General features: G+C 45.3%; 1 protein-coding gene across 2 annotated transcripts in view; it reads right to left on the bottom strand.

The window, feature by feature from the left end:
• Positions 1-26,881, bottom strand: part of RANBP10 (RAN binding protein 10) — a 64,210-nt gene that overhangs the window by 36,288 nt on the left and 1,041 nt on the right. For both annotated transcript variants that reach the window (XM_004431740.3, XM_087420079.1), the window contains exons 2-3: positions 26,619-26,730; positions 3,824-3,876 (exon numbers count right to left, since the gene is read on the bottom strand). In XM_004431740.3, coding sequence (XP_004431797.3) covers positions 3,824-3,876; positions 26,619-26,730 — 165 coding nt within the window. The remainder of the gene's footprint in view (positions 1-3,823; positions 3,877-26,618; positions 26,731-26,881) is intronic.

Raw genomic sequence — 26,881 nt, 5'->3', positions numbered from 1 at the left:
ATTCTAGGCCCCTTGGCATGCAACATGAGACTCTTCCCTCAAGTGGCTCATCCTAACTGTTCCCAGGAAGCCATGCCACCACATTAGACAACTTATGGATCCACTCGCAGGCCTTACTGTACCATCACCCAGAACAACCTGGCAAATTCCTATTTGCCCGTCAACACCAGGCTGAAAACACCACTGTGAAGCCACAATAACCACCCTAACCACTACCCTCCACCAAACACACCTGTATCTCTCAAGGAGATATACCAACCCTCAAACATCTCATCTGAAGTTAACACCAAAGTCTCAAACTCTAGACCCAGCCTAGGCCACCATCATCACTCCCCTCCCACCAACTATACATCCAAACAGTCCAAATAGCCATCAACCAAGGGCCTCTTGGAAATCAGAAGCAGCTGGCAGAAAGGCTTTAGCTTGGGGCTGGCCCGGTGGTGCAAGCAGTTAAGTGTGCGAGCTCTGCTGCGGCGGCCCGGGGTTCGCCGGTTCGGATCCCGGGCACGCACCGACGCACCGCTTGTTCAGCCATGCTGTGGCGGCATCCCATATAAAGTAGAGGAAGATGGGCACGGATGTTAGCTCAGGGCCAGTCTTCCTCAGCAAAAAAAAGAGGAGGATTGGCAGATGTTAGCACAGGGCTGATCTCCTCACAAAAAAAAAAAAGAAAGGCTTTAGCTGCTATCATCCTCCATCTCACCTCCCCACCAAAACATGCAGGTAGTTTCAGGTCCAACTGTTTATGAACGACAATACTTTCAGTTTGGGAGACCATATGCTCATCACACACAAAAAAGTGATCCCAGAAAATGTAAACCTCGAAGGGGATGATGATTCTGATCTTCCAAATCCAGCATTGGGATAAACAGTGGCAGGCCCACCATCATTCGTGAGAGGGGTGCCTCCCCTCCACCTCTACATCTGTCCTGTGCTAGGTCTGACCAGCCATTCAGCCAGCCCTGTATCCTAGGAAAACCAGGGGCATCCATCCTTCTTAGGAGAGTCCCTATCTAGATGCAATCTGATTCCTACTTTCACCCTATGGAATAATCAGGGAGATGATCAGATATGGCAGGAAGGAAAATCCTCAGGAGCTGGCAGGCAGAGTGAAAATGAAGACAGGTGTAATAACCACAGAACACTGAAGCCCCTTTCTCTTGCACAAAAAGAGATGCACCAATGAGTGCCGACTCTGCTGCAGTGTTAGTATGGGAACTAACACTTCGTCCACTGTCTCTTAGTCCCTTCTCTCCACAGGCCCACTCTGTGCCTGGGGAGGGTCTGACTTCACAAGGACCAAAAATGGACTTTCCTAGAATGTTACATTAACAGCATCAAAGCATATGACCAGCAGTTGGCCTCTGACCAGCCCAGAGGGGTCAAAAGCTCCATCTTATGAACAAGGCAAACAGAGTAGGCCGGTTCCACATGGCCCCATCTCAAAAAGATTCAGGTCAACCCAGATAGAACTCTTTCTACCTTGTCTGCTCCACTCCATGAATCTCAAACGCAACGGGCTATGCACAAATAGTTCTTACTAAAGAAAGATAAGCTTGTGGAACTCAGAATACCAAGCCTAGAACATGGTAAAAGGTTACATTCCAAGATCACCTGAAAGACAGACATGAGGGCTTCTTGATGTAGGGGCATTTGCTTTAATTGATTTTGCTTTAATTTTATTTATATTTTTAAAACAGAAAATATATTCACAAGAAAATTTTAAAGCTTCAAAAGTGAAAAATTTTTTTCCTAGTCCTGACCCCAACCACCCTATCCCTTCCCAAGGCACAGCCAATATTACAAATTTTTCTGTAGCTTTCCAAAAATATTCTATGCATGTACAAGCAGATACAAAAAATATGTTCGTTTTCCCTTTTTTTTTTTGCACATTTGGCAGCATATTATACATTGTTCTATGCCTTACAGTTTTCACTTAACAATGCATTCTAGCGATTACTCCAAATCAGTACCTAAAGAGCCTCCTCATTCTTTTTATGGCTGCATAGTATTTCTTTATGTAGATTAACAAAATTTCATTTAACCAACGTTCAGGGTTGCTTAAAGCATCATCTAATAATAGATTATAGTTACTTTTGTATATTAAGCCTACAAAAGCCTCTTTTCTCTGCCACCAAAGCATGTAAAAGTTCAAAGAGCACGTTTAGAGCAAGAACAAGATTAAGAATCAGTTTACCATTGATGGGAAATTCTTTTTCTAAGCTCCTTGTTCACTAAGAGGCAGAGCTATGGACACTGTAGACACATCTAGTCAGCCAAGGCCAAGGGCTTGTATGAGAAAGATCACAGCTGCACACTACATAAAGGTCAAACACGCCACACACGTTCTCATCAGTAACAAAACAACAGTTTTCACTCAGATCAAAGCTCCTCCCCAAAAAAGTTCAGGTTCCTGAAAATTAGTTGAGTCCTGAGCAAGTCTAGATTTCCAGTATTGAAAATCAGTCCATTACAGGGCTGGCCCCGTGGCTTAGCGGTTAAGTGCGCACACTCCACTGCTGGCGGCCCGGGTTCGGATCCTGGGCGCGCACCGACACACCGCTTCTCCGGCCATGCTGAGGCCGCGTCCCACATACAGCAACTAGAAGGATGTGCAGCTATGACATACAACTATCTCCTGGGGCTTTGGGGGGAAAAATAAATAAATAAATAAAATTATTAAAAAAAAAAAGAAAATCAGTCCATAACAAAAAAAAATCTGTGATCTATATTAAACATAGATTGGAAAAGATGTACATGCTGCTCCCTCTTTGGAAAAAGCCAGCCGTCTTCTCTGTCATAGGTATAAAGAGTAGAGAGGGCTAGGGCAAAAACACAGGGACTTTGCCTGCTTCCAGGACAGTGTCAGGGCAGCTTGCACCATGTTACTTCTGCCACTCAAGGGACAAAAGGACTTAGGACCATCTTCTAGAACCCACCAGCTTGTGGTAGAAGCTTCTGTCCTCTCAACTATGCCCAGTCTAGAACTGGGCACAAGCTACTGGGCAGAAAATAGCTGCAAGGGTGCCTTGGTGGTAGAGAAGGCCCATCTGCAGACCGCAGAGCATTCTACAAATCTGGAGTTGCTGTCAACTTGAGTCTCACGCACATCCTCCCATTTATTAAGAAATTGCCTCATGGGGCCGGCCCAGTGGCGCAAGCGGTTAAGTGCGCACGCTCCACTGCGGCAGCCCGGGGTTCGCCGGTTCGGATCCCGGGCGCGTACCGATGCACCGCTTGTCAAGCCATGCTGTGGCAGCGTCCCATATAAAGCAGAGGAAGATGGGCAGAGATGTTAGCCCAGGGCCTGTCTTCCTCAGCAAAAAGAGGAGGATTGGCAGATGTTAGCTCAGGGCCGATCTTCCTCACAAAAAAAAAAAGAAAGAAAGAAATTGCCTCAACCGTGTTCCACATGGGATGCCACTTAAAGACTGTGATCTTTAACACGGTGAAGTAACAAAGGAGCCAGGGTTGGCAGTAGCCTCCTCCTCATACATGCCTGAGTCCTAGGCTGGTCAAGCAAAGGCCAATGAGAGTAAGGGCTACTGAGGCGTATCTCTACTGGGAGCAAACTCAGGTCACTTGGTGTTGACTGCAAACAGTTCAAATTCCATGAATGACAATCACCTGCCAATTAATTTTTGGAATGGAAGCCCATACCATCCAAGCCCAATGGCCACCTTTCAGGATCCTCCACCCAATGGCTTGGCTTAGGGAAGGCGGCCAGCAAACAAAGTCCTCTCCTGCCTCTCGGCTGCTGCTATGACTCTCTGTAAAATGGATCAGGAGAGCAGAACAAATGCTCTCTTAACCAGTGACTCACCAGGAAGTCTGTTCATGTTGACTCCTTGAGCTGAGAGTCCTATTCCCATGTACCTTCAAAAAAGCACACAGATAAAAATTTTGATTAGCAAATGATTATGCATCTCCCTTCTCAAATATTTCGTGGTGAAAAAGAGGAAAAGCAATGAATGTAGAGACTTTTTTAACATACTAGAGGTTCTTGAAGAAACTTTACACTTTGATATTCTAACAGAAATCATCTCAATGCCTTAAGCAGCTGGAAAAACAGGAGGTAGTGTTGGTAACCACGAACTACTGGCTTCAGTTTCAGAGGAAAGTTTCCTGAAATCACTGTTTCCAGTCCCTTGGTTTCTGGCTCTAGCTAAGGTGGAATCTATTTCTAAGAAGTGCCTAAAGTAAGCAGCTCAATCCTAGACAGTGCTTGGCAGAGCAATGCAAGATCAAGCCCACAGGGATAAGCCACTCTGCAGCAAGGATCAGGACACTGAAAAGGTACAGCCAGGCTGGATCTGTACAGGATCGTCAAGACCCCTCACAAAGAGCTTCTCTGGGTGTCTCAAAACTCACTATCTTTGGGGCCAGTCCAGTGGCGCAGCAGTTAAGTGCATGCGCTCCGCTGTGTTGGCCCAGGGTTCGCAAGTTCGGATCCCCAGTGCGCACCGACGCAGTGCTTGTCAAGCCATGCTGTGGCAGCGTCCCATAGAAAGTAGAGGAAGATGGGCACAGATGTTAGCCCAGGGCCAATCTTCCTCAGCAAAATAGAGGAGGATTGGCACTGGATGTTAGCTCAGGGCTGATCTTCCTCACAAAAAGCAAGCAAACAAACAAAAAACCTCATTATCCTCACTCCATACATCACACTGGCCTCCCTGACCATCCAAAGCTGGGAGAGGGTGTGAAGCCCCTGAGGTCCCCCACTCCTCCCACCCCATGTGCCTAAACAACTAAGCCAGCCACAGCAAGGTGGGGCCCATGCTGGGCAACTCTGTCAAAGATGTCTCAGTGGCACTCATGAGAGGACAGACCAGAAAAGAAAATGAATACTTTTTTTAGTCTAAATGTTTGTAGTGTACAAAGAAATAGTGAGGTATTTCCACAAGAACAGAAATAAGCGAAACAAGTCATCACCTTCTAAGAGTAAAAGAGTAGAAATCCATACATGATACCCGACATTAACCATATATGAGAGTCAACAGGTAGCTGAGGAGCTCAGAATACTGAAAACACCAACCAAGAGGGCTGAGGTATAACTTTATGGTTGCATAACAGTGTGAATATACTTAATGCCACCAAACTGTACACTTAATAATGGTTAAAATAGTAAATTTTATGTTATGTATATTTTACCACAATAAAAAATGTTTTTTAAAGCAATTATATAAGGGTGCCTTATTTTGATCATTTCCCAGTGGCTGTACATTTACACTCTGATTGTTCCCTGTCGTAAGTAATTCTGCAAGGAACCCTTCCATATACATTTCCCCATCTTGAACTATTTCTTTTCTCTCCCAGCATTCTCCATGCACCTATGTATCTGTTTCCTAACACTACCAGAGTCCCCACAACATGGTGCTCCTGTCCCTGTGAGTCCTTTATCTGCAGTAAAGTGCCCCTTTGGCGCCCCTTTGCCCTTCTCTGGCTGGCTGCACCAGTGGATTTGGGGGGAGCAGCCTCTACCACTCAAATAAAGGATAAGGCAGGGAGGGAAGGCTCTGACCCACTCATCTTCCTCTAAAACCAGCTACGCCCATCATGCGGGGCAGGAACCAGGAAAAGACACAACCACCACATGGCCCCGATAACTTGGTCTGCAGGGTTTAGGAGAAAAAGGAGGGAAGGGAAAGGAGAAAAGAGCACTTCAAAGAGAAACTTCCAGGGGGCCAGCCCCGTGGCACAGCAGTTAAGTGTGCGCGCTCCGCTGCTGGCGGGCTGCGGTTCAGATCCCGGGCGCGCACCGACACACCGCTTGTCAGGCCATGCTGTAGCAGTGTCCCACATAAATTGGAGGAAGATCAGCACGGATGTTAGCTCAGGGCCAGTCTTCCTCAGCAAAAAAAAGAGGAGGATTGGCATGGATGTTAGCTTAGGGTTGATCTTCCTCACAAAAAAAAAAAAAAAAAAAGAGAAACTTCCATGGTTCAAAGGACTAAGAGACTCTCAAACTGTCTGCTACCTCCTGCCAGAATGGGACCTTCAAGGACCTTCAGGAGCAGAAGCTGTGTAAGCCTGCTGGCAGGATTCCCATTAGATTAAAACCTGCACATTTTCCCAGAAAAACAGCAGCCCAAATAATCAGCTTCCTTACTTTACGTAGTAGAGGCTGCCAAAAGCTGGTCTCTATTCCCTTAATGCCACAACACCCCAACTGCCCTGCAGTCATCAATCCACAAGTGCAATTATGCAAGTGCAACATAGCCAGGGGGTTCCCTGACTTGGATGCGAGCCCATTTATCCTGCCCTGCTTGGAGGGGCCTGAGCCTCCACCCAGCACCAAATATGATCCCATCCCTGGCATACAGGTTTCCTGACACTAAGATGAAGGCTTGTGTTTGGAACACATGTGCTTCCTGGGTGATCCTCCACCACTTAAGGCTAGTGCAAACAGGAGAGGTCAAGGAAGGGTATGCTTAGCCACCAGCAACAGGGCTCTGGTTCCACAACTTTCCATGGGAATGGGGAACTACTAAGGCACATGCACTCAAGCACAAGTTGCTTAGGCTTCCCCATAGGGGAAGCCTTGTCCACCTCCAGCAACTAGCCCTCAATACCTCCCATAGACTCCCCACCCCATAGGTAGGACAGTGTTTACCAATGGATGGCCTAGAGCCTCTATACAAACCCCAGGGTCAACATGAGAATCCAAGCAAATGAGCTAAGGGTAGAGCACCCAGAAGAGACCAATACCAACACTTGGGTGCCATGCTACCTGTGAGTGTCAATGACACAAGGAGCAGCCCCACAGGAGCCTAAGCTGCACATTCATATGAGGTCGGAGCTGAGTCAGTGTTCAAAGGAAGTGAGTCTCTCTTCAACTCTGGGTGACATTAAGTCTTTTCCAAAAGTATGATGTTCTAAAACTACAAAAAGATGCAAGCTTCTACCTTCCAGCAAGTCTTCAGGCACTTGAAAACTATTATCCAACCAGTCTGAGAAAGGCAGAGCAGGTAAAAAAGCTATAACGACCCTGTGAATATACTAAAAAACACTGAATTGTACACTTTAAGTGGGTGAATTGTATGGTATGTTAAATTACATCTCAATAACACTCAACAAAGTAGAATAAAAGGAAACTATCTCAACATAATAAAGGCCATATATGAAAAACCCACAGCTAACATCATACCTGATGGTTAAAGATCCCAAGGATTCCACAAAAATACTGTCAGAACTAATAAACAAATTCAACAAAGTTGCAGGATACAAAATCAATGCATAAAAAGCAGTTGTGTTTCTATATACTAACACTGAACAATCAAAAAAGGCAATTAGGAAAATTCCATTCACAATAGCATTGAAAAGAATAAACTACTTAGGAATAAACTTAACCAAGAAGGCGAAAGACTTGTACACTAAAAACTATAAAATGTTGCTGAAAGAAATTAAAGAAGACACAAATAAATGGAAAGACATCTGTGTTAGTGGATTGGAAGACTTAATATTGTTAAGATGTCAGTACTACACAAAGCCATATACAGATTCAATGCATGCATATGGAATCTCAAGGGACACTGAATAGCCAAAACAATCTTGAAAAAGAAGAAAAAAGTTGGAGGACTCAAATTTCCTGATTTCAAAACTTACTACAAAGTGATGATAATCAAAACAGTGTTGAGGGCCGGCCCCGTGGCTTAGAGGTTAAGTGTGTGCACTCCGCTGCTGGCTGCCCCGGTTCGGATCCCGGTGCGCAGCAACACATCGCCTCTCCAGCCATGCTGAGGCCACGTCCCACATACAGCAACTAGAAGGATGTGCAGCTATGACATACAACTATCTACTGGGGCTTTGGGGGAATAAATAAATAAATAAATAAATAAAAAAGAATAGTTTTATGGGTTTAAAAAAAAAAAAAACAGTGTTGATACTGGCAATCAAGACAGACACATAGACCAGCATAACACAATACTGAGCCAAGAAATAAATGCCCCCATATGTGGTCAACTGATTTCAACAAAGATGCCAAGACCATTCAATTGAAAAATGACATGTCTTCTCAACAAATGGTTCTGGGACAACTGGATATCCATGTGCAGAAGAATGAAATTGAACCCTTACCATACACCATGTATAAAATTAACTCAAAAAAGGGCCAGCCCCATGGCTTGGCGGTTAAGTGCGCGCGCTCCGCTGCTGGCGGCCCAGGTTCAGATCCCGGGCGCGCACCGACGCACTGCTTCTCCAGCCATGCTGAGGCCACGTCCCACATACAGCAACTAGAAGGCTGTGCAACTATGACATACAACTATCTACTGGGGCTTTGGGGGAAAAAATAAATAAATTAATTAATTAATTTAAAAAAATTAACTCAAAATGGATCAAAGACCTAAATATAAAACCTAAAACTATAAAACTCTTAGAAGAAAACATAGGAGAAAAGCTTTACGACATTGGAATTGGCAATGATTTCTTGGATATGACACCCAAAGCACAGGCAACAAAAGAAAAAATAGGTAAATTAAACTACATCCAAATTTAAAACTTTTGTACATCAAAGGACACTATCAACACAGTGAAAAGCAACCCACAGAATGGGAGAAAATATTTGCAAATCATATATCTGATAAGGATTTAATATCCAGGATATATAAAAAACTCTTACAACTCAACAACAACCCTATTAAGAATGAGTAAAGGACTTGAATAGATATTTCTCCAAAAAAGAGGTACCAATGGCCAATAAGCACATGAAAAGATGCTCAGTACCACTAATCATTAGGGATGCAGATCAAACCACAATGAGATACCACTCCACACCCTTTAGGATGACTATTATCAAAAAAAAACAAAATAAGTGTTGGTGAAGATGTAGAAAAATTGGAACCCTTGTGCATTGATGGTTCAGCTACTGTGGAAAACAGTATGGCAGTTAATCACAAGGTAATTCTATGTTTAAAAAATTAAACTCTGTTTTAAAAGTGTTTAATTTTCAAACATAGAATTACCATATGATCCAGCAATTCCACTTTGGGTATATACCCAGAAGAACTGAAAGCAGGGACTCGAACAGATATTTATACACTCATACGCATAGCAGCATTATTCACAGTAGCCAAAAGGTGGAAGCAATCCAAGTGTCTAGTGACGAGTGGATGAATGGATAAACAGAATGTGGTATATACACACAATGAAATATTATTCAGCCTTAAAAAGGAAGGAAATTATGACACATGCTACAACATGGATGAATCTTGAGAACATTATGCTAAGTGAAATAAGCCAGTCAGAAAAAGGCAAATACTGAATAATTCCACTTATATGAGGTATCTAGAGTAGTCAAATTCATAAACACAGAAAGTAGAATGGTGGCTGCCAGGGTCTAGGGGGAGGGGAGAATAGGGAGTCATTGTTTAATGGGTACAGAGTTTCAGTTTGGGAAGATAAAAAAAGTTCTGGAGATGGATGATGGTGATGGTTGCACAACAATGTGAATGTACTTAATGCCACTGAACTGTACTATTAAAAATGATTAAAATGGTAAATTTTATGTTATGTATATTTTACCACAATAAAATAAATGAATACATATCAACACAACTGTTTCAGAAAAAAAAAGGTTCAAGCCCACTATCACCAGCTGTAACATTTGTTATTAGATAGTCTTTTCCTTTTCCTCTCTTCAAGCTTGGGGATTTAGGATCCAAGGAGATAGATAATACTTCTACCTGTCCATTCTTCCAAAGGTGACATCTCTGGCCAAAAACTCAGCATGTGAATATGTGTTGACTCAGTTCTGATATCCCCCAAACATCAATTCCCCCAACCAAACATCCAAGCACAAGAGACGGAGCCTAAGTTCACAAGCTCCAACCCTATATCTTATGCCATGGTGGACAGCACAGATGTAATGCCTGCTGCCCACCTCAGGATGAAGGGGCTATAGGAAGGAGCCCCCAGCCCTCAGAGGAAAAGCACAGAGCCACAGCAGTGCTGGGCACATAACAGACATTCAACAAACCCCTAGGGTTCATCCACTCATGGGCTGGTGAAGAACTTTACCACCAAAGTCACAAGCTCTTTCCTAGCCACATTTCAGTGGGAACCTCAGCTTCTAGTTGGTATGAGATCATAACAGAGCCATGTAACAGGTAAGTGAACTCTGAACTCAGCCACAACACCCCCAGCACTACTCTCTCCTCTTGCTGACATTGGACTTCAGCACTGTGAGATTAAATGACCTACAACCGCAAAGTTAATGACGTAACAGGCACAACAGACGTTCACTCCTCCATCCATTCATGAAAAAAATCTACATAAGCCTGAGGTTCTCTCTCAATCACCAACTAGTGACATGTATAGTGCTTTGCCAGGTCCTGGACTGATATGGGCCCAGCTCTCCAACAGGCTGCCAAGCATGAGGCAAAACAATAAGGAAAGGGCATAATGAAAACCCCAAACCCAAGGATGTTCTCCTGGACACATACAGCAGTACCTTTGCATCTAAGGAGAAGGAAGAATGACATTAGGAAGCCACCCTGACACTCTCTCTTCTCTGTTGATATCTGGTGACACTTAAAAATGAATGGGTTGTTAAGAGCTGTTAGATCCTTGCTAAAGTTGAGTAAGTCAGTAAAAACAGGTGTGATAAATTTCTCTTTACAGGGGCCGGCCTGGTGGCACAAGCAGTTAAGTGCGTGCGCTCTGCTGTGGTGGCCCAGGGTTCACTGGTTCGGATCCCGGGTGCGCACCGATGCACTGCTTGGCAAGCCATGCTGTGGCGGTGTCCCATATAAAGTGGAGGAAGATGGGCACGGATGTTAGCCCAGGGCCAGTCTTCCTCAGCAAAAAAAAAAAAAAAGAGGAGTGGCAAATGTTAGCATAGGGCTGATCCCCTCACATACACACAAAAAAATTTCTCTTTATAGAGGCCCTTGTGGTCATTCGCCCATCCCACAAAGATCCTCTGTGTCCAGTACAGTGCTGGGGACACAAGGTTGGGGGCCTGGATTCAGTCCCTGCCCTCCAACAGTTCCCAGTGTCAAGTCAGGGGCGGGTCAGAGAATCAGGGTGCAGTGACCTGGGGATTCTCAGAGGAAGTGAAGGCTGAGCCAAGACCTGGTAAAGGAGATGAGGGGAAAAAAGAGGAGTGCATTCCATGCAGAAGCAGCAGAATGTGCTGAGGTGTAGAGGCAAGAAAGCAGCCCCACAGGTTAATCTCCAAAATATATAAAGAACTCATACAACAAAAAAACAAACAACTGGATCAAAAAATGGGCAGAGGATATGAACAGACATTTTTCCAAAGAAGATATACAGATGGCCAATACGCACATGAAAAGATGTTCAACATCACTAATCATTAGGGAAATGCAAATCAAAACTACAATGAGATATCACCTTACACCTGTTAGAATGGCTATAATTACCAAGACAAAAAACAACAAATGTTGGAGAGGATGTGGAGAAAAGGGAACCCTCATACAGTGCTGGCGGGAATGCAAACTGCCAACTGCAGCCACTACGGAAAATGGTATCGAGATTCCTCAAAAAATTAAAAGTAGAAATACCATACAACCCAGCTATCCCACTACTGGGTATCTATCCAAATAACTTGAAATCAACAATTCAAAGAGACTCATGCACCCCTATGTTCACTGCAGCATTATTCACAATAGCCAAGACATGGAAGCAACCCAAGTACCCATTGACTGATGACTGGATAAAGAAGACGTGGTATATATATACAACTGAATACCACTCAGCCATAAAAAAAGATAAAATCGTCCCAGTTGCAACAACGTGGATGGCCCTTGAGGGTATTATGTTAAGCGAAATAAGCCAGACAGAGAAAGACAAACACCGTATGATTTCACTCATGTGTGGAAGATAAACACATGGACAAAGAGAAGAGACTAGCGGTTACCAGAGGGGAAGAGGGTTGGGGGGTGGGCCTAAGGGGTAAAGGGGCACATACATATGGTGACTGACAAATAATAATGTACAACTGAAATTTCACAGTGTTATAAACTATTATGACTGCAATTAAAAATAATTAATTAATTAAAAAAGAAAGCAGCCCCGTGGTCGAGGAACTGAGAGAAGTTCAGCACGGCTGGGTTACGGCTTGGGCAGACCTAAAAAGAACCAAAGCTGGAGCAGAAAACTGGCTATTCACACACAGCTTGCATGCTAGCTTAAGGAGTTTGAACTTTATGGGAGGTCAATGGGAAGCTGCAGAACGTGTTTAGAAAGAGTGCAGCTGATCAAACAGCTGATATTTGGAAAATGGATTGAAGAGACAAAACCGGAGGCTACCAAAATTATCCCAGTGGAAGACGATAGGGCTGGACAAGGACAGAAGCAGTGGGGACGGCGAGACCTGGAGAGAGCCAAGCGCTGTTGAGAACACAATGAGAGCCGGCCCAGTGGTATAGCGGTTAAGTGAGCGGCGCTCCGCTTTAGCAGTTCGGATCCTGGGCGCGCACTGATGTACCACTTGCCAAGCCATGCTGTGGTGGCGTCCTATACAAAGTAGAGGAAGATGGGCATGGATGTTAGCCCAGGGCCAATCTTGCTTGGCAAAAAAGAGGAAGATTAGCAACAGATGTTAGCTCAGGGCTGATCTTCCTCACAAAAAAAAAAAACAAAAAACAATGAACTTTCTGGGTGGGGGAGGAGCTGCCCAGGATGCAGTCCAGTGCAACCAGTCACCAAAGAAAGGGCAGTTCTCTGAGACTCACTTGGAAACTTTAGAGCCCAAGTGCTTGGTCTGTCAGTAGCAGCCTTTCTCCAGCTCTGCTTGAGCCCTGGCATTTACATTGTACATGAACAGCTGAACAGGAAACATACCCGCATCAGAGCAAACATATCAGACAAACCCAAATTCAAATCTCACCTCTGCCACTGAGTTCACTATGTGCCCAAGGGCATGTCACATGGCCTGTCAAAGCCTGCCTCCTCAGCTATCACCAGGAGTCCAGAGAGCCCTCAGTGCAGCCATCGAACAGGATCAAAGGAGCACCTGGGCAAAGTACCAAGAAGGCTGCTGGTGGGTACTGGACAACCCCACTGACCTCTAGTTCATGCACTGCAAGCTCTTCTAGCATTGGAATCTGGTAAAGGAAAGTAGGCCATTCTCGAAGTCCTGGATCTTGGGACATCTAAAAACAAATTCCTGTTTACTTGGGATTGCCAAGGAGAAAGGAGGTGAGCAGTTGCTTCCCTCTTGATAACGGGTCAGGCAGTGCTAGGAACACTAACAGACAGAGGCTGCCTTGATCTCCTGGGAGGGAAGCAACAGGGTCTCTCACTCCCCAAGCACATGACTGTAATAGACAGAGCTTAGCTCCCCCATACTTCACATCTCCACTAGGGCTTTCTTTTCAAGCAGCAGGATATATCTGAGGAGCTTAGGGGAAAAGTCATTTATCCCATAACATGACTGAAAGTAAGAGACAAACCCATCTGATTTACTCCTTTCTTCTATATGGCAGCAAAATGGAAAGTACCATTTGTCAGAGGTGAGACAGCCTGTAAGGGTAGAGCGACAACAGACAAGCTCTTCATGGCAGTGTGGTCATGAGCCAGCTTCTACCTTCTCAGTTTCTACCCCTCACTGCCAAAACCACAATGCAAGCTAGAGCTAGAAGAGTCACTCTGCCTCTCTGTCGGGCTCCAGAAAGAAGAGAGCAGAGAGCGGGCACTATTCCGATCAAGCTGAGTCGAGATCCGCCAGAGAGCAGGACAGAGGAGGGGCAGCAGCTGCAACAAAGGCCCTCAGCTGACCACAAAGCCAGGTCCACCCTGAGGCTCTCATGACCCACTGCAGGCAGTGGGGGCAAACTGGGGCCCTGGAAAATGACCTTCCTTGAGAATGAACTAGTGGTTTCTGGGGCCCATGCTGCCCTCCACTCCCCTCTGCTGACTCTCCCACAAAAGCACAGTCTGCTGAAACCACTGCAGTCACGTGGAGGGGGATGCAAGCACACTTTAGTCAGCTTGGATTTTTCTTTTTTCTCTTTGGTTTTCCAGATTTTCTACAATTAACATAAATTACTTTGACAGTCCTAGAAAAATCATTTTTGAGAGCCAGCTGATGGTTGCATACTGAGGAGGTTGTTGGCTCTCACCCATCAGACTCTCCCTGGATTGTCCCAGGGTATCATGTCAGTGCCAGAAGGACACACTGAGAGACTTGGCCTTCATGGTCAGCTTCTCGGTATACCCAGTTCCCTGAGCCTTGACAGGAGGAAAGAGGCTACATGAGAAGAGCACACCTTCAGGGCACACCTTCAGGGGCCAGCCCCGGGGCCTAGTGGTTAAATTTGGTACACTCTGCTTTGGCAGCCTGGCTTCAGTTCCCGGGTGCAGACCTACACCACTTGTCACCAGCCATGCTGTGGCAGTGACTCACAGACAAAATAGAGGAAGCCTGGCACACATGTTAGCTGAGGGCGAATCTTCCTCAAGCAAAAAAATAAATAAATAAAAAATAAATACGAGCACACCTTCAGAAACAGAGGAAATGGTCAAAATCCCTGCTGAGCAGAGGAGCTAGGGCTCTGGCTCACACGGCACCTGGTGCATCCCAAGAGAGACCCAAAATACACACTCAGGAGACCCTGCTACAGTGACACAGACTCAGCACAGCTCCAAGTGACTAGACTTTCTTCCATGACCCAGGCAGGCCTGAAGGAGAATAGAGGACAGCACCTTAGAAACCAGGCCTCTGGACTCTCACACTCTCCAGAGATGTACAACAAGGCCTGGGGAGAGGAGGCCACCCATTTGCTGTAATCTTCCACCCAGTCCTGCAGAAAGGGAACCTCTTTGGCAACAAGTCTGACATTCCCTTCCTCCCTCCTGAAGCGAAGCATCTGAGGAGATTTAAAGTTATAGGAACACTTTGCAGCAGGGCTCCAGAGACAACACCCCAGACTCTGAAGCCTAGTCTCAGACACTCCAGCCTAATTCAGGACTGTGGGTTTTGGATTTCAACCCACATCTCAGGTTCCCTATCAGAAGAAGAGAGGTTGGACTAAAGGGCTCCTAAGCTCCTTCCCAGCTCTGACCTAGAGACTACAATTCTTGGCAGAGTAACATCTGTGTAATGGTGCAAATGTGCTGTACCCAGATGCAAGCCTAAGATGAGGCAGACCCTGCAATAGCAATCAAAAAGCCACCAAGAAGATATCAAGAGAAAAGGAAATTACAGACATTATCCTTTATAAATATAGATGCAAAAAGCCTCAATAAAATTGTAGCAAACCAAATCCAACAAGAAATTAAAAGGATTATATACCATGACACCAAGTGGAAGTTATCCCAGGAAGGCAAGAGCACTTCAACAAAAGAAAATCAATCAATATAATAAACCACATCACACACTAATAGAACAAAGGGAAAAAATCCACATGATCAACTCAGTTGATGCAGAAAAAGCATTTGACAAAATCCAACAACGCTTCATGATAAAAATACTCAGAAAACTAGGAATAAAAGGGAACTTCCTCAACATGATGAAGGACATTTATGAAAAACCCAGAGCTAACATACTCAATGGTAAAACACTAAAAGATTTTCCCCTAAGATCAGGAACAAAACAAGGATGTCCACCTTTCACTACCCTTATTCAACATTGTATTGAAAGTTGCAGCCAGAGCAATTAGACAAGGAAAAAAAATAAAAGGCATTCAAATTGGAAAGGAATAAGTAAAACTACCTGTTTGCAAATGTCACAATCCTATATATAGAAAATGCCAAACAATAAACAGAAAGGTTACTAGAGCTAATAAAAGAATTCAGTAAAGTTGCAGGATACAAAAGCAACACACAAAAAGCAATTATGTTTGTATACATTAACACTGAACAATCCAAAAAGAAAATTAAGAAAACAATGCTATTTACAATAGCAACAAAAAGAATAAAATACTTAGGAATAAATTTAACCAAGGAGGGAAAAGACTTGTACACTAAAAACTATAAAAAACTACTAAAAGAAATTAAAGAAGACACAAATAAATGGAAAGACATCCATGTTCATGGATCGGAAGACTTAACATTGTTTACACTCCCCCAATTGATCTACAGATTCAGTGCAATCCCTACCAAAATTCGAATAGCCTTTTTTGCAGAAATGGAAAAGCCAATCCTCAAAATCACATGGACTTGCAAGGGACCCCGAGTAGTTAAAACAATCTTGAAAAAAGAACAAAGTTGAACAAGTCATACTTCCTGATTTCGGAACTTACTATAAAACTATAGTAATCAGGGCCGGCCCTGTGGCTTAGCGGTTAAGTGTGCGCGCTCCGCTACTGGCGGCCCGGGTTCGGATCCCGGGTGTGCACCGACGCACCGCTTCTCCGGCCATGATGAGGCCGTGTCCCACATACAGCAACTAGAAGGATGTGCAACTATGACATACAACTATCTACTGGGACTTTGGGGAATAAAAAGGAGGAGGATTGGCAATAGATGTTAGCTCAGAGCTGGTCTTCCTCGGCAAAAAGAGGAGGATTAGCATGCATGTTAGCTCAGGGCTGATCTTCCTCACCAAAAAAAAAAAAAAAAAAACTATAGTAATCAAAACAGCGTGGTACTGGCATAAGGTACCAATGGAATAGAATTGAAAGTCCATAAATGAACCCATATATCTACAGCTGAAATACTTTTGACAAAGGTGCCAAGTCCACTCAATGGGGAAAGAATAGTCTCTTCAACAATGGTGCTGGGACAACTGTATTTCCACATGCAAAAGAATGAAGCTGGATTCCTACTTCATACCATTTATGAAAATTGACTCAAATTGGATAAATGATCTAAATATAAGAGTTAAAATCATAAAACTCTTAGAAGAAAACATAGCAGAAAAGCCTCATAACCTTGGATTTGGCAATGGATTCTTAGATATGACACCAAAAGCATGAGCAACAAAAGAAAAAAACAGACAAATTGGACTTCATCAAAATGTCCTCTGATGCATTAAAAGTTTTACTTATCAAGAAAGTAAAAAGACAACCTACAGAATGGGAGAAAATATTTGCAAATCATATCGCTGATAAAGGTTTAATAACCAAAATATATAAAGAGTTCCTACAACTCAACAACAAAAAGACAAAATAACCCAATTATAAAATAGGCAAAAGACTTGAATAGACATTTCTCCAAAGAAGATATACTAACAGCCAATAAGTACACGAGAAAATGCTCAACATCACTAGTCATTAGGAACTGCAAACCAAAACCTCAACGAGATACTACTTCACACCTAGGATAGCTATAATAAGTATTGGTAAGAATGTGGAGAAACTGGAACCTTCGCACATTGCTGGTGAGGATGTAAAATGGCGCAGTCACTGTGGAAAACAGTTTGGTGGTTCTTCAAAAAGTTAAACATAGAATGATCCAGCAATTCCACTCTTAAGTGTACACCCAAAAGAATTGAAAAGCGGGACTCAAACAGATACTGGTATGCCAATGTTCACTGCACCATTATTCACAAGAGCCAGAAGATGGAAAAAACCCAAGTGTCCATCAACAGATGAATGGATAAACAAAATGTGGTATATATATACAACCGTAAAAAAAGAATGAAGTTCTGATACTGGCCACAACATAGATAAACCTTGAAACATTATGCTAAGTGAAATAAGCCAAAATAAAAGGATAAATATTTTATGATTCCACTTATATCTAGGCAAATTCATAGAGACAGAAAGTAGACTAGAGGTTACCAGGGGTTGGAAGGAGGGGGAAATGGGGAGTTATTGCTTAATGCGTACAGAGTTTCTGTTTGGGGTGATGGAAAAGTTTTGGAAATAGATAGTGGTGATGGTTGCACAACATTGTGAATATAATTAATACCAATGAATTGTACACTTAAAAATGGTTAAGATGGGGAGCCGGCCCAGTGGTGCAAGTGGTTAAGTGCACACGCTCTGCTGCAGCGGCCCAGGGTTCGCCGGTTCGTATCCCAGGCACGCACAGACACACTGCTTGCCAAGCCACGCTGTGGTGGCATCCCATATAAAGTAGAGGAAGATGGGCACGGATGTTAGCTCAGGGCCAATCTTCCTCAGAAAAAAGAGGAGGACTGGCATCAGATGTTAGCTCAGGGCTGATCTTCCTCACAACAACAACAACAAAATGGTTAAGATGGCATATTTTACGTTATATATGTTTTACCATACACATGCATATGAAGAGTAACCAAGAACACCCCTATGGCTCTGCATGCCGGCATGAACTTCCTCTGGCTTTTCTGGATGAGACAAGTAGGCCTTGGCAAAGAGTGCAGTGGAAAGCATCAGAGTATTCTCACATCACGACCAGAAGAAAGAAGTCTCTCACTGCAAGCACACAGCAGACGCCTAGAGTAAAGATCACAGACCTGGTTCTTTTTCCTTTCTATCAATTTCTTCTTAGAGGGAAGGTGGATTTTAAGAGCTGGCAAGTCCATAGGCACTTTTAATAAAAGTTGCATAAGATATACGAAACAATGATTATGGGACTTGAACTTTTTTGTGTGTGTGTGTGAGGAAGATCAGCCCTGAGCTAACATCCATGCCAATCTTCCTCTTTTTGCTGAGGAAGACTGGCCCTGGGCTAACATCTGTGCCTATCTGCTACCACTTTATGTGGGATGCCACCACATGGCCTGAAAAGCGGTGCATCGGTGCACGCCCTGGATCCGAACCTGGGCTGCCAGCAGCAGAGCACACGCACTTAACCGCTATACCATGGGGCCGGCCCCCGAACATTTTTAATTTAAGCTCCATCCACTGGATGTCTCCAGGCCCACAGAGCTCTGGTACGTAGTGACAAAGAGGAGAGAAGAGACAAGAGACAAGCTCCTCAGCCTCAGGGCTAGTGGCTTTTAGGGGCTGTGGGAAGGTACCAGGTCTGCTGCCAATTTTCTGCTGAAAAGGCCAGTCACCATTGCCCCTGCCCCCTGCCCCAGACTCCCATTGAGCTACTGGAATCTCACCTGACAGTTTCATCTTGACATCTAACACCTTAGCCACAGCTCAGCAGGCTGGCTATCTTGCTCCTCTCAGAACCTGCCCCAGATAAAGAAATCCACAACCTCCACAACAGAAGGGATCTCTAGGACCATGGTTACAAAATGGTCCTTGGGAGATGTTTCAGGAAAAACACCAACTGACATTTAGGTCTAAAATGAGGGCTAATATTTGGTGCTAGGGATTTTATTTCATAGTCTGATGGGCCTGCTTAAAGCCACAATCCACCATGACATTGGCTACTGCATGTAAGCTGCTCCTCCAGCAGTCACACTCCCACCCAGCTCCTATGTCAAGAAGCTACCCAGTCACCCACTAAGCCCAACTCTCTGCAGGCCCCCCACTGAGAGGAGGGGCATTACAGTGATGAAGGAACCCAGTCCCAGCATCATGCAAGGAAGAACAGGCCTGAAGGCAAAGTGGCTTTGACTCGGGATGCACTTGTAGGGAGGAAGATGGTTCTGAATGCAGATTAAGAGACCCTCACACATCCACTGCCACCAGCACCATCAAAACACCCAGAGCCCACAAAACAGGAAGGAGCAGAACAGCCCCCACGGGTGGCCCTAGACAGGGTACTCACACACTATGGGTTCCGCTTCCTTCCCTAAAGGGATGACAGAATCTCAAGTACCACTGCCCTTAACGGAGAATGTAGCCAGTTGATGCCCCAGCTAAATGTGAGAGGGTTCCCACAGACCCCACACCCAGTAGGCTCTGGGCGCTAAATTCTACCTCTCTGGCCCTGTGTAATTACAGAGCTGGAGCACAGCTGAGTGTGTACACGGCAAATGCCCTTAGGTACTCAGACATTAACTCTCTAGTTACAGGTGTTCATCCAGAAATTGGCCTTGAGTTTGCTGGTTTGTAATTTATCATCTTTCATTATTTTCAACAGAGGTTCTTATCCAAGTAACATACACCACCATTATATGGAAACCTTAAGCCCCAATGATTTTGAAAGCATCAAATTCCATGTATGAAACACCTTTCTGCTTAAAATATCCAGAATGATTTCTGTTTTCTGCACTGGCCTCAACTGAGACAACATACATAATGGAAATAACCTGCATGGTTTCAACCTGCATCTCTCTGTCACTTCTGCTGTCTATTTTTAAAATGTACACTGTGGGCCGGCCCTGTGGCTTAGCGGTTAAGTGCGCGCGCTCTGATGCTGGCGGCCCGGGGTTCGGATCCCGGGCGCACAGACGCACCGCTTCTCCAGCCATGCTGAGGCCGAGTCCCACATACAGCAACTAGAAGGATGTGCAACTATGACATACAACTATCTACTGGGGCTTTGGGGGGATAAATAAATACATAAAGTTTAAAATGTACACTGTGTTAGATGTTGAAAGATCCTATGCATTTTTTATAGTTAAAAAACATCTATTATTACAGTTAAAAAACAATAGATATTTTACCTATCTATAGGTAAAATAAAAATACATTTTGGTTAAAAAAAAAAGCAAATGTAACTACTGATAAACTCCTGGCACAACAGTTGTTATTAAAACAGAGCATTCTATAAAACAGCCCATGCCAATTTCACACACATGGCTTTGTAAACCGGGTTATAACCAGTTCTACTCAGCAAACGATTTCCTCTGCCTCTTTCCTTTTGGTTCAGGTCCACTTTGGCAATGTCCTCTAGAAGAGACAAGCTGAGCCCTCGGACCATTTGAGCACAAGTGCCCTTCTCCTCTCTCCACCTCTTCTCATCTTCCAACTGCCTCCTCCCCGAGGGCCAGTAGGTTTTGTTTCATGATGAAACTGACCAAAAAATAGCAGCTGCCTGGCGCATTGTGCATTGAGAAAACTTCTGGGACTCTGTCTCAACAAGAACGAGTGCTGTTATCAATCAGTAATGTTTGCCATGGAAGCTGAGGGAGCAGGGAGGGTATCTGAGTCTTGACATTTGCCATCACTAAACTACAGTAAACTCCCCTAGAATCTCAGGCCAGCTCTAAGGTCCAAGAGGTAGGAGAGGAAGAGAACATAAGAGGGGTGCAAAAGACTTACTCCTCCCTCACCTCCCTCCGCAGTCCAGAGCATCTTTTTCTGGCCCCTTCATAACAGAGGGGCTGGGCTCTGTTTCACTGTGAAGTCCTCCAGCCTCATTTCTAGCCACAGAGCCACGACTTCACATTTTGTTTGTTTGTTTGTTTTGTTTTGTTTTTGTGAGGAAGATCAGCCCTGAGCTAACATCTGCCAATCCTCCTCTTTTTGCTGAGGAAGACTGGCCCTGGGCTAACATCCGTGCCCATCTTCCTCCACTTTATATGGGATGCCGCCACAGCATGGCTTGCCAAGCAGTGCATCAGTGCGCGCCCGGGATCCAAACCGGCGAACCCCGCAGCGGGCTGCCACAGCGGAGCACACGCACTTAACCGCTTGTGCCATGGGCCGGCCCCTGACTTCCCATTTCAACTACAACAAAACAATGCCAAGGATCCTGGAGCTACAAAGACATTTTATGCGGATATGGAACAGAATTTCTGGAGAGCCAGAGGGACATCCTAGCATTTAGACATGGTGTTATCCATCCCTCTCCCAGTGATGAGTCCCTTCTTTTCAACCACAGAGACCTTTGATTCCTTCCCAATGGCCCCAGAATAGGATGGTACACTGTGCTTGCCACGTCCACCCTCCTATGTTCCAGCTTGAGGAGCTCCTGCTTTCCCTCTAACAGGGAATCTCCCTTATGTGGTGACCCATCTAGGGAAAAGACCAAACATTCCAGAGAACAAAAACAATGGGGGCGGGAATGGGAGAGGGGTGAGGAGATGGGACGTGAATTTTAAGAATTTCTCTAGAGGCTGATCCTTGATCAAGGAAGTCCCCAATTATAAAGGAAAGAAGCCACACTCCTCACTCTCAGCTCACAGTTGGAGCCTGGGTGGTGACATACAGCGAGCAGGGAGGTCCCAGGGAAGCCCTGATGTGCTCAGCACAGGAATAGATCCTACCAGTAAAGTGGACACCATGTGGACTCCAGTCCTCTCACCCCATGCCACAGCTACACATCAGTGTGCCCAGGTAAACCTGGACTTTAACCTCCAACACAGATAAGCAATACAACACTCCAAGATCCTTCAGAGCCCAAATATTCCATGTCTCCAAAAACAGTGCAATGGGTTATTTAGGGAGAGATGCTGCCAAAAGCTCAGCTTCTCCATGAGGCCATCAGCCCCAGGGGGCAGTCAGGGAGAACAGGGCACAACCACCATCTGTACCTGCCTTGGGCAAGGACAGCACCTACTTCTCAGGGCAAGCAGGACAAGGCCTTCCCTGGGTCTACAGATGTGTGCCAGACTTCTCGATGGTGCTATACAATGCACAAGAGACTGGAGTAGGGGGACCTAAGGTGAGTGGTCAGCCACAGGCTGTCTCTAGGCTAGAGGGCCTGCACCCAAGTGGCTCTCCAGACCAGAATGTGGCAGGCGAGATCTTAATTGAGCAGCTCTCTAGGTTTCTATGGAAAATCACTTTGGGTGATTCTGAGCCATGAGAGGGAGATGCTTAGGCATAAAACATGCGACAGTGTTGTCTTTCAGATGGGACTTGGCAAAACCAAAATACCAGAGAACACCAGCACACACAGTCCTTTCACCTCTGAGAAGCCTCTCTGGCTACCAATCCTCAACATCCCACCTCTGCATCTCACCACACAGGAGAAAGGCCAGCCAAGAGAGAGAAAAGACAACTGCTGTGGAAAAATCACGTCCAGAGTCAAGGACCTAAAGCCACTGGCCTACACTGGACAGGGCTCTCAGCCATAACAGCTTGGCTGAACCAGACCAGCAGAGTCTCTTCTCCCTTATCCAACCTCACAAGCGTGGGCAGATCCAAAGTCCTCACCTACTGCTACTACCCTCAGGATAAAGCCCACGTTCCTTGGCCACAGCACACAAAGTATTTCCGATCTGGCTCCTGCCTACCTCATGCTCTGTGTTCCACATCTTTTAATGCACTGTTCCTTCTACCTGGAATATCTGTTTCTCACTTTGTTCACGTGGAACCCTCTCCCTCATCCTTCCAGATTCAGCATGATCACCTCTTCTATGAGGCTTTCCTCAAACTCAGGTACAGGAGGAAGTACAACTTCTGGGCACCCCTGAGTACGGCACACACCATGGATTGGTCCTTTCTACACCACCCTGTGAGGTCATGTGCACAGGCACATCTGCCTCCTCTCTAGATAGGCCTTGTGCCTGTGTTCCTGGAGCTCAGGCCTGAGACTGGGACAAAACAATGGGTGCCTCATTGTAGTGTGTAGAATTAATGGATGAGTGCACTGCCACCTGGCCAAAGGAAGTCACCTGCAGGTAACAAGCAAAGGCAGGCTGGCTGTGGCCAAAGGCCTCTGCTCAGGGCCTGGGCACCAGTGGCAGAGGAGAGCCCCCCCCAACTTAATCCAGTGCTCTAGCCCGGGCTTGGTGTTCTTGGGTAGAGCCACCCATCACATGTCAGAAGGTTGCCGCTGCTGGGATGATGTTACAGTCTATTTTGAGGGTCACACTGGAGCATCTGTCAGCCTGGCCAGCCACACCCTCCATGTGTCATCACTAAGAGCCAGGGACACCCATGGGTCCAAGAACTCTGCCTGAGCAAGTCATTTCCCCCAAGGACCCTCAGCTTCAGGGCCTTTCCAGCTTCCTAGCAAGATCCACCCAGATGGCCCTTATCTCCTGGCACCACTGGCAGGGCTCTGATGTCTCCTCACCTCACCAAACCTGCTCCTGGGGTTCCCAGCTCTGATGACTCGGCAAAATGCAGCTGAAGCCCATCAGTCTCTGCCAAGCTCTTAGCTCAAATATAGCCCCTCCTTCTCCAGCCCTCTCTTATATTTGGAGAGTGCCCAGAAAGCCCAGCACCCTGACATCAAGCTAGTTACCGACCAGACTCATTTTAGGTCCAACAGGTCTCACCTACTGGGAGATTCCCACTCATCCCTCAAAAGTTTGCCCATGCTCTGCCTCCCCTTACAGCGAGCCTTTTAGTCCACTCTCTACTGAGTAGGCCACAGCTCTCTTAGGACAAGGCTGGCCTGTGCTGGCTTTACCTTTGTTCTCCCTACATCTAGCATGGGCCTGGCACATAGTAGGTATGAATAAATACTCTATGAACCCTTGAAATGAAACCTTTCTAATTAGACCAGCTTAGTGTGTTCTTCTACAAAAGACATCATCAGAACAAAGGCCTTTCTGGAAAACAATGACACTGACAACTGGGTTCATAAACACCTTTTACGAAGGAGGCCCATACTCAAGTCTACTGAAAAACAAGTTTACAGATTTAATGGAATGGTAAGTCAATCAAGCCCAGTCCAGAGCACACCACATTTCTCTGTCCCCACTCAGCACCTTTCAGCTCCGTCCCCTAAGAACACTGTGATCCCCTAAGAATCCAACTGGACATTCCTTCACTCTATCCAGGGAAGGAATGGCATGGGGAAAGGTAGCAGCACATGGACACGCATGTCTTGGATCAGGCGAGGGCATCTGACAAGTTAGGCTACTCCATCACACACCCCAAACCCTGCACCAGGGCAGGTCACCAAACAACCCAGGGACTCAGGGCTCACCCAGAAAACAGGCATCTCATCATCAAAGTGGCTCCAGCCACTTTCCAAAGATGCTGTGAGGATCATACTAGATAATACAAGAAAGCTATACAACTGGTTAACACCTGGGTGATGGAACAAACCGGGGTCAGAAACACACCTCCAACATTGACTGGCAATAGGAAACAAGCTGATCACTGTGTGCCCTATAACTGCCCTTGGCCTCCTCAAAACCACACCTGGCCAATACCAACATCTGGCAACATTCTAGCCATAAGAGGTTTTCAGGGATTCCATAAAGTGGCCATGAGAGAACATTCATATACTTGCCATCCGACAGTGGTCACCCAAAGCAGGCCACCACAGGTATATATGACCTGGGACCTTTTTAAAACTGAGGTTTCCAAGTCAGCTTAACACTTATATTTACCACACGTAAAAATGCTGGGAATAGAAGCTATGAGAAGATGCCCAACTTTCTTTAGATTTGCAGGCAACACCTACAGTAAGGGAATCTAACAAGACACAGGGTCTTTTCCAGCAAGATCCACTTACAACTGAAATGTTAAAAGCCAGTTGAAAGAATTCAGGTCTCTACATTTAAACACTCCCCTTCCGGAAAGTTGTTCTCTTCTCTCACTAGCTCAGCTGTTATCTATGATGAAAACAATCCATTTTCCTTCCTACAAGTTTAAGAAACGACCCTCAGTTTCTTTGGCAATAAGGGACTCCAGCACCAACATTTCAGTCTACACTGTAACTATTTTTGCATTGTTCGTTTTAAGAGGCCATTCTCATTCACACTAATTCAAGCACATTAAATATATGTGCTTTTATCAGAGAGTTGAAAGGGAAATGAGAAGTTTTAAAGGCCTCCAATAATATGAGTTTCCTATCTGTAAATACACTAGATGGAGATAAAGGAGAAAGGTACAATAGCTTGCCATGATCAGAATTTCAGAATCACAGAATTCTAGGGTTAAAGGGAGCTTAAGATGCTGGTCTAGCTCCCCAGAGCACACAAGAGGAGACTGAAGCCCCACAATACAACTACGACCACACAGCCTTCCCAGGCAGGGATATTACATCACTGAGGAAGCAGGCAAAGCTCTGACTCTGGCAGTCCTGTCCCCAACATGGCCCCTTGGCTGGGCATTCTGCACGCACCCCAAGGGAGACAGTCCCTAGAAGAGAGGAAATATTAGAAATGCTCAATAACACATACTCAGGGTTAACACGAAGGTCACTGGTGGGGTCGGCAAATGTCCGACACCAGACCTAAGGTCTGATGAGGAAAGCCTTTCCAAGGCAGTTGCAATCATGTTATTTCATAACTTAAACACCTGCTCTGTCACAATCACTGGAAAAAAGGGAGAATGGGAGAAAAAGAAGAAAAATGAAAAATCTCCCCACTGATTTCCTGTGTCTGCTTAGATCACCCTAAAACAGGGAGCCTCCCTAATGCTGACTTTAATGAGGACCTCCTACAGCTGGTCCAACTGGTGTTCAAGTCCCCGGACTAAAAAACAAGTTTATGAGCAGCAAGGTCAACTGATTCTGACCATGTGCACACTGTTTACCCTGAGATGACACGCCAGTGGCTGCCACAGCTTTGATGAATACTGCGAAGATTCTACTAACCCTTTGAAGCCTACTGGAGCCTCTACATGACTAAATGCAATAAAAAGGAACCCTGAATGCAGCAAGAATGTGAAAGGAGGGAAGTCACAAACACCACACGACAGTGGTGGGGGAAACCCCATTCTGGATGCTGAATTGTTAATGTAAACTTGTTATTCATTTCCCTGACCTATAAGGTATCTCATTACATCACCACTAACGAGAAGTCCCCTCCTCTATCCCTAATGCACCTACTTGCCATCAAGAGTCGCTGCTGAGGCCAGGCCATGCCCACAGTCAGGTAACAAAGGCAGCCCACCAGTCAACACTCTGCAGCCCAGACCCATTCAGCTCAGCAGCTCACATCAGTCACAAGTGTCCGCCAGGAGACCTTGAACTCTGACCACAGGGAACAGCTCGGTGTTGGGAGGGGAAGGTGGTAACAAAGAGCTTACCCATCTCTTCCTTTGCTGACAATCTTCACTTCAAAGTAATAAATGCCACAAGCAGCAGGTATGGGGTGGGTCGCGCGCACTGAGGCCGCATCTTTGTGATTTTTGCCATGACCTAATAGGAGAGAGCAAGGAAGAAATTTCATCAGAAAGAAATGCAAAGTGAAGCCTCATTCTTCTCTGCTCCATGGCAACTTCACCCCTCTAGGGCCAGAGGAAGCCCTTACATAGTCCCAGGAATAATTAGACAACTGAGTAAACACATA

The sequence above is a fragment of the Ceratotherium simum genome, chromosome 30, assembly GCF_057802395.1.
Source record: "Ceratotherium simum simum isolate JZ-2026a chromosome 30, ASM5780239v1, whole genome shotgun sequence".
NCBI lineage: Eukaryota > Metazoa > Chordata > Mammalia > Perissodactyla > Rhinocerotidae > Ceratotherium > Ceratotherium simum.
This window is presented reverse-complemented; position numbering and strand designations above follow the sequence as displayed.